The sequence below is a fragment of the Hippichthys cyanospilos genome, chromosome 6, assembly GCF_059441005.1.
Source record: "Hippichthys cyanospilos isolate Australia breed blue-spotted pipefish chromosome 6, RoL_Hcya_1.0, whole genome shotgun sequence".
NCBI lineage: Eukaryota > Metazoa > Chordata > Actinopteri > Syngnathiformes > Syngnathidae > Hippichthys > Hippichthys cyanospilos.
In genome coordinates, this window is record NC_142374.1 from 18402501 (window position 1) to 18411876 (window position 9376).

General features: G+C 35.4%; 1 protein-coding gene across 2 annotated transcripts in view; it reads right to left on the minus strand.

Annotated features, from left to right (window-relative positions):
- Positions 1–8194, minus strand: part of rfx4 (regulatory factor X, 4) — a 26903-nt gene extending 18709 nt beyond the window's left edge. For both annotated transcript variants that reach the window (XM_088418052.1, XM_088418051.1), the window contains exon 1: positions 7697–8194. In XM_088418052.1, the coding sequence (XP_088274178.1) occupies positions 7697–7739 (43 nt within the window). In that variant the 5' untranslated portion in view covers positions 7740–8194. The remainder of the gene's footprint in view (positions 1–7696) is intronic.
- Between the last annotated feature and the right edge of the window lie 1182 nt (positions 8195–9376).

Genomic DNA, 9376 nt, shown 5'->3' on the forward strand with positions numbered 1-9376 from the left:
GTGCCCTGCGATAACTAGGGGATCCCCAAGAGCAATTAATGGTCAGCAGAGCCTGGAGTACTAACATTTTTATTTATTTTTTTATGATCGAGCAAGAAGAGAGCTATATAAAATCAAATGCTTGGATTTTTTAAAAAATTAACTTTTATATAGTTTGATTATCTGTCTATTGAACTTTAGATGTCATCAATCTGTTCCAGGCCCCCCAGACTTCTGTTTGGCTAATTATTTATAAAATACATATCTGACAAAATGGCACGTACAACTTTTTGTTCATGCAAATGTCTGATCTTTTTCTTAATAAATAAGCAAAAAATGCGTCAAAATGACCCACAAATAATACTGCAATTTCTATGGGAGAAAAAAAGGAATTTCAAGGTTTGATTTATTTTGTATTTTATGCATGATTTACTAAAAAAAGTAAACCTTTGGATAGTTGAACACACCTCCGGGTCATATTGACCCAGTGACATTGTTGCTTTTTCTGAGAATTGAGCAGAATACACTCGCTAAAATAAAGGCTTGAATTTGGATTTCATGTATTTCTGACTCGTTTGGCTAACCAAATAAGCCCTGGGTCAAAGTGACCCAGGGACTTTATTGCATTTGCTTGCAAACAATCACAACAGGAGGGTTAATATAATGTAAATATTATTGGTCACCACTAGCAATACAAACAGTGTCTGTTTATGTGTTTGTTGAATAGTGTGTTAAAATATAAGTTGCGAAAAGATTTATAACACTTGCAACATTAATATTAGTTTTATTAGCCCATCTGTGGCACTTTGCATTATATACTGTATTAGAGTAAAGCTAATCAACATTTGTAGGACAAAAATATATGTGGTTTGGGAAAATATACGACATGTAATTCTGTTTTATGTTTGGCTTTACAATAACCATCTGGGATTCGCAATATACTTGGTCCATTTGTTGACCATTTTAATGACATTCAAGGGTTAAAAAAGTCCCCTTTCACACTAACACTGATGGGATGTGACAAGCACAGCAGCTGTTGTTGGGACGCGCCATTGGCAGGAAAGAGGGGTCACAGATATCGAAAAGTGTTTCGGGAGGGAGGGGGGGCGGAGAATGTTTGATGAAGGGAAGACGCACGAGCGCCACAGCAGGGGACAGTCATTACAAATGTCATTATTGTCATCGTTATTAGTAGTATTTGTATAATGAAGCTACATTATCACAGGGGATATGCTTCAGATCCTTAACAATAAAAGTATGATTTTAGTCGCTTGAACTCATCCGAACATATTTAAAGGCGAAGTCATCCCTCAAATATTTGACAATAATATGTTCAATGCAACCATATTAGTCTAAACACATTCATATGATTCAAATTATGTTTGTGGTATATGAATGTGCAAGTAAAATACACTCGTTTTTATCCATCTGAGAAAAGCCATTTTGCCACTTGCCGTCGGCTAAAAATGACAACACAGTTGCTTCGTTAACGTCCAACAATGGTTCACCTTACGAAAGTCACATGATCAAGCTCAGAAAACGGCTGAACTGTGATTGGTCGTCATCTGAGCCCTGAGCAACTGTGATGTCAATTTCAGTCGACAGGGAGTGGTAAAATGGCCGCCTCCTGAGATGGATAAAAACGGGTGGATTTTGAGCTATATAAATTCACATTCCGCAAATGCAATATTAATCAAAACCATGAAATGTATTTCCTCTATTTTAATTTGAACAACCGTGATGCCATTTTCTGTCAATAGCAAGTGGCAGAAAAGTTCAGGGAACAACCAATCACAGCTCACCTGTTTTCTGAGTTTGGTCATGTGACATTTTCAAGCTTAGCAAATGGTAGTTACCATAGTTTATACACTGATGATCTTCTTGACGCAACACACTTGTATATTTATTTATTTTCTGCTCATCTAGCTCCAACATTATCGGCTGGATCAAGAACTAGTTTTCCCACAATTCCATTTTTTACCCAGAAAGTAAATCAGAACGTAAAACATCATTATTGTAAATGACACAAATAACGAAAACGTTCCTCATCTCTAAAGCCTTTTGCTTGGTCACCATGTTCACAGTGCTCAAAATTTTAAACATTTGCAAAATTATGGCAGTCCCCCTACTATTCTTCAATTTCCAGAATTACCCTCTGTTGCACAATTTCACACACACAAAAATCCCCATATTAAAAGCTATTTTCCAATTTATTGAATTTACACCCAATTGCACATTCATAACAAAATACCCAGAATTACGAGATATTTCACAAATTTAACTGATTCGAACTAGTCAAGAAGTGAATGTATTAGCTCGAACGGTCACAATTTTTTCCCATTTTCACAGTAAAATGACCAGATGAGCTTGGCTTGAGCTCATTCAGGACGTCTTTGAAAATATTTAGGACATTAAATACAGTAAAATTTCGATGAAAAAAATCTTTTGCATATGCGCGTCACGAGTCTTGACCAATTTACACCATTCAAACTTCAAAATATTGAGCTCAATAGGGACACTGGAAAGCGTTTTAACATTTACCCAAAATTGCCAAATTTTTGTAATTCAATTCCTAAATCCTAAATAGATGCTCTACACATCCATGTCCAATCCAAAGTCAAAAGTCTCATACTTAACTGACTTTGAGCTAGAACACGCAGAATAATGATATCCAATTTTTGCCCATTACAAACTAATTGTAAAGGACCAAATAAATCCCTCCAAGGCATCATCATATATTTAAATACTTATTGTATTTTTGTGTCATTCAAGCACCAAAAATACGGTTCATTATCATTTCAGCCAAAATATTAGGTACACCCCTGCACAATCAAATTTGAGCCAAAATAAAAGTTTTAATAGAGCTGAGTGGTTGTCGAAAACTACAATGATTTCTCCCAGACTGTGGTTTCCAATGATGTGCATGGTGCGTAGGAATCATCATTATCAGCAAAATGTGGTTTCTTCTAAACATTACAAAGCCTACAAACGAACTTGCAGACAACCGCGATGCACCCTCCATATTGTCAATCAACAATCAACCAAACAAGAAGCGCGATCATTTGCAAACACAAACATAATAATTACATCACTATTCCAAATAAATATTATCCAGTCTTGAAAAAGCTAATACAGCGACTATATTGTAGATTTTTTTTTTTTATAGTATCAGGGCAAATCAGAATATTGAGTTGTGAGGCAATGTACCAGAAAAGATGGAGCATAATTATAAGCAGGAGGAGGAGGCAGAGAAGGTCCCTAACTAAGCTCCAGTAATCATCGTTTCCGCAGGCGACAGTTATGCTCTGATTGTATGTGTTGCTGTTTCGCGTGTTTAACTAGCAGCTGTTGAAAGGGTTATAATTACAGTAGCATCCATGCAAATAGCCTAGCTCAGGAGTCTGCAACCTGCAGTTCCAGAGCCAAGAGTCACACAATGGTTGCAAAAAGAAAAAAAAAAACACTCATAATCAAACAAACCTAATCGTCAAGAATGACAGGTGAAAAAGGAAATTTATTTTTGGCCATGTCACACAGCTCTAGTTTTAACTAATTCACAGCAGATTTTTGACTTATATAGCTCTCAAAGGCAGTGAACGAGTTCACTTATTCAATGCCAGTGGTAAATCATGACTCTTAAAACAATTGGGAGGACTAAAACTCCTCAAAAAAAAAATTTCTAGTCTTTCTAATTGCAAATTTTCACCTGACACAGGTCAATCTGGAATGTACATTATCTTCTCGCCATAAACAAGGATTCACTATAATGCACAATTTTTGATTGGCTGTATTAGAGAGCTAAGTATTTGACAATGTATAATAATTTAACAATTGGTTTATTGCAGAAGTCATATTTTGTACCTAATAAAGCTTAAAAGTTAAAGAAATATGTTTTCGTAATGATGTCACCCAAATAGAATAATAAACTAGGTGGCGCTATAAGTATAACAGAATATTATATTCTTCTGTAGATGTCCTCAGGCCACGATGATTACATTTGGGATTTTTTTGTTGTTGCTGTAAGTAAGCATTTTGTCTGCTTTTGGCGAAGGAAAGTCCAAATTTTATCCCCAGTTGTTGACCCGTGTGCTAAGATTGTACAGCCTAAATTTGAAGTTAATCAAATGACTCGTCTTTGATAAGGGAGCAAAAGTATGAGCCCTGTAAAATGTCCAAAAATGGGCCAAATTCGAACATTTGGGGAGCTTTCATAGGTCTGGATAAAATGTCATATTTTTTACCATAACCTGGTTAAATTTTCGGGTATGTTTTAGTTCCCCGAAAAAAAAGTAAATAATTCCTGCAGTCGCTGTTCAGGCCCAAATAACTACGCGCTAATTTGCTAATTGATGTCACACAACTTGGAAGCAACACTTGTTTGCCCATCCGGGCAAACGCATAAACATAAACTCGGCCTCCAGCAGCAGTTTTTGATCTTATTTTATTGTTATAATTTGATTAGAATTCATCTAAAAAAAAAAAAAAAAAAAAAAAAAAGAAAGAGGGGGGTATGGTGTGGGCAAGGGTGGGGGCAGCTGAAGTGAAGCTAATTCACCACAGAGGCTTCATTTGCCTCGGGGGAAGATAAGTATGGGACGGAAATAATTGGATTAAAGTCGATCAACAAGTGGGACGGATGTTCACACATTTCTGAACACACACTGTGGACTAAGTGACCCAACACACACACACGGCTGGCGTGCACCTGCATGCTCAATCACAACGATGTGCTTCAGAAAGAAAAAAAAAAAACTGGACTTGCAGTAATAATTCAAATAATCATAATAATAATAATTCACTGAATTGATTTTACCAGATTTTTTTGTCAAAAAAAAGTGGCTTAACCCTAGACCTCTTTCACAAATGCTTATTTATTTGTAACATTTGAAGTCATTTTTAAAGCGGGCCTTTTTATGTCTGTGTATTAAAAATTAAAGTTTATCAATTAAGAAGATAGGGTTAGGGTTAGATTTAGGGTTATGATTTTCAAAAGTATTAGTATTGTTCATAAGGTTTTTATGTTTATATGTAAACTTTAACAAAAAAGTCACCTATTACTGAACTTATGTTCCTGATGCTACTTCAGCAGAATTTTGTTACTGATATCGCTTCTTCAAAAAAACATGTTTTATTAATTAAAAAAAAACCTTTATAAGTATAACTCAAGTATCTCTTACTTAAACATATTGGTTCTTTTATCTCATAAGTTTTAGTTTGTTATTTACTTTTGTAAATGTAGTTTCCAGAAAATTAAAAATACAGAACTGATTAATATTTACAATTGAATTGGAATTATTTGGTTGATTGCTCTCCTAATCGTTTTCTTTACAACTTCCATTTAGTTGCTGCATTTCCCCCCCAACACTTCACCCTACCAAAGACTGTAGAAACTATATTAAAAAACAAACAAACAAACAGAGCGGATACTATATAAAAACAAAAAATAACAACAACAAAAAAAAACTATAATTTATAAACGAGTATACACAAACAGCGATTTTCAAAGCTTTTGCTCTAAATGTTCTGTCAGTTTTAAACTGGAGTATTAAATTTGTTTAAAACCTGAATTTAGTTTTAGTTGAATTTAGTTGAAAAAGAAATAAAAGGAAAAGAATAACTAAATGTAAGACCCTCCTCAAATAGACAAAATAAGTTAAACAATATATAACTAGATTGGATGGAACTTCAGAATTTCATTTTTTTTCATGATTGTTACCCCAACTTAAAACTAGAAAGTGAAGAATTTTGCTAAATTATTTAAAAACATAAAAAAACTTACACAATGCAATTCAAAGAAAATTATGTTAAAATATATAAAAATAGCATTAATCCTGATAACTAAAAAACATTACTCCTGATTTTTATTTATTATTTTAAAATGTTCCCACATATCAAACCTTCCCAAAACTGATTAATTTAGCAGAAAAAAAGTAACAAAACATACTGTAAAATTATAATAAAATATTTTAAGGAGGCGTGTCTATTTTTATTCTATTTAATGAATTAGAATGTATACCTGAAGAAATACGATAAACTATATTTAAAAATATATAAGTAGGCTTTTTTTTTTTAGAAAATCAATGAAGTATTCAACTGAAAAAAAAAAACAAAAAAGTGCAAATAATAGTTTGATAAATAAACTGGATACTTTCCTAAAGCCAAAAAACTGGAATCTATAAACAAATCTAAGTGAAAAATCACTTGGATTGCAACATTCTTGGCTCAAAATGTTACTTCAGTTTTAAACTTGACAAAACCTGAAGAACTTAGCTGAAAAATAAAAACAAAAGGAAAAAAAAACAGATGCAAGACCCTACTCAAATAGACAAAATAGTTTAAAAATGAATTACTAGACTGAATACTTTATTAAAGACAAAAAAACTAGTATTTATAAACAAATACACACAAAAAGTGGAAAATCACCCCTGAATTTTGATATTTGGGGGTATAAATGTTCCTCCAATTTTAAACTTTTAAACAAAAACTGGAGAATTAAAAAGAAAATAACCAGCTGTATGCACAGACCAGTGACTTTTAAACTTGACAAAAAATGAAGAATTTAGCTGAAAAATAAGTAAGGAAAAAAATTAAATAAATGTATGCGAAAACAGTGACTTAAAAAAAAAAGTTTTCCAAAAACATTTTGAAAGTGTTCAACGGAAATGAGCAACAACTCCTACTCTTTCCAGACTAAATAAGCAAAACTGGACAGTCCCTTTAATGGTAAAAAAAAAAAAAAAACCACACACACACACACACAAATATTTATATAAATTGTCGCCACAATGTTTCACTCTACTCAAAAATGGCAAATACTAAAAAAATAAAATAAAACACGGCTAAATAGTTTAGAAATTTTCTTAAAGACAAAAAAAATAGAATTTATAAACGAAAATAAAAATGAAAAATTACTCTTAAATTTCAACAGTTTTGGCTCAAAATATTTTAGTTTTAAATGAGACAAAACCTTATTACCCTACTGAAAAATACAAAATAGAAATGTTAAATTAAACAGTAGAGTTGAAAATAGTTGAAAAATAAAACTACACTGGATACATTATAAAAGACAAAAAAATAGTATTTAGGAACAAATATACAATAAAACTGAAAAATCCATCCATCATTTGAAAAATACTGAAACAAAAGAAAAAAACTAGCTGGATTCCATAGCCAGTGACCTTTAAACTTGACAAAAACTGAATAACTTGGGCTGAAAAATTCCCCAAAAATAAAAAATAAAATAGAAAACCTTAATTAGACAAAAGAGCTGAAAAATATAACTAGACTGGATACATTCTTTAAGTAAAAAAAAAAATGTATTTAAAACACATACACACAAAAACTGAAAAATCACTGCTGAATTTTGACTACATTTATTTGAAAAATAAGTAGTTGCATCCCATAGCGACCTTCAAACTCGACTAACACTGAAGAGGAAAAAAGACCCGAAGTATGCGCCAAAACAACGACCTCAAAAACAAAAAATTGGTTTTCCAATAATATTAAAAAATGAAGTGTTAAACGCCATTGATCACCAACTCTACTTCTCCCAAACAAAATAATGGTGAAAAAACAAAAAATCAGAAGCGAATAAGGAACTTTTCCTCCAACTTTCCCCAAAACAACCGAAAGCGCGACTTCACTCTTACGAGGGCGCTCCCTTTTCCGAGAGCGCCCGCCCGAGCGGGCCCGGCGGCGGCGGCGGCGTCCCACTGACCTGTGGAATCCATGTCAGGCTCCTCCAGCAGCCCGCAGTGCATCCTCTTCCCATCCAGCACTGGTCCGAGCGGAAAACGGCGGCGTCGTTCCCTCCTCCTCCTCCTCCTCCACCTGCTCTCTATCCTCGCCCGGCTCGCCGTCTCCGCACCCACTGCCCGTCGGAGGGGAGATGCTCAGGCTCTGACTTGGGCGAGAAGGATAGAGAGAGAGAGAGAGGGGGAGAGAGAGGGTACATGTGGGTGGGGAATGGTGGGGGTGTTTTAGAGGGTCCTCCAGAAATCCAGCGGGGGCAAAGGCAGAGCCGTCAAAATGTTTGCTGATGTTTCATGGGAAAGGGGGCTGATTTTTATAGGAGCCCTGATGGGGACATGTCATTGATAGGCTGGCGGGGCTGATGAATGGCCCCCCGAGTCAGATGGGGATGTGGCAAGGCTCACTGGAAGTCTTTTGTGGGCCTCTTTTGAATAAGAAAAGCTCCCCTCCTAAGGATGAAAAAAAAAAAAAAAAAAAAAGCAGGGCGGGTGGAGGGGGGGGTTAGGCCTCCCCATCCTCCATGATGGCATTTCATACGCTTTCACACCACACACAGCTCTCACTTGCACTCACCAGCTACATTTTGCTATATACTACATGTGTGTGAGGAATGCACTCTTTTATGCAGCGTGTGTTCAATATCCTTGATATCCAGCGTGAGCTCCATGTACTACTACACTCTTTGTCCTCACTAGTAAGACAATTGAGCCCACTAGTACAACAACTAGGGTGCACTTGTCATGTCTTTTCTACGACAAGTGCCACTTTTGGCCTCCTAGTAAGAACTTAAGATGGATATCCAGGTGAGGTGAAGGATTTTTTTTTCTCAATAGATTGCAATGAGGTCCTCTTCTCTTGTATTTTTTTTTAACAAAGCAGGAAATTAATCTGTATTGTCAAATGCACCACTCACTCAATCAAAAAGATATTTTTGTGTTTAAGAGTCCAGACATGCTCACTGGCCAGGGAAAATTTTGTTTATCTGGGTTTTTTCTGCAATTTTTGCATGCATGCGGTTTTCTTAGAGCCATTGATACTTGCCTGTTATTTATTTTAATTGCATATTTATATTTACATGTATATACTAAAATTAATTTGAGTATTTCACGAAACTCTGGTCAACCATTACTGAGGTGTTATAACACCCTGGCCAGCCCATAAAATAATTCTGGCTACGCACCTGTAGTGCAAAACTTTTTTTTGTTTACTTTCCTTCTTCCCTTCCATCCCTCTTTATCTCACTCATTCCTCTCATCCATCCACCAATGCATCCAGCCTTCTTTCCTTTCTCTCATCCATCCATTCTTCCTGCATCCTACCTTCCTTCATCCCCCCTCCCATTTTTGTTTTTTCTTCCTTCTTTCCTTCCTCACCCACCGATTCATCCAGTCCTCCTCCTTCCTCTCATCAATCCATTTTCCAATCCTTCCTTCCTTAGTCCTTGTTTCTATCCCTTCCTTCCATCCATCTATCCATCTTCAATCGCAGCTTATCCTCACAAGGATAGGCTTGCTGGTGCCTATCCCAGCTGACTTTGGGCAGGGGCCACTCTGAACCGGTTGCCGGCCAATTGCAGTGCACACAGAAACAAACAACCATTCATGCATTCAATCACACCTAAGGACAATTTAGTCTGTTCTTTCTT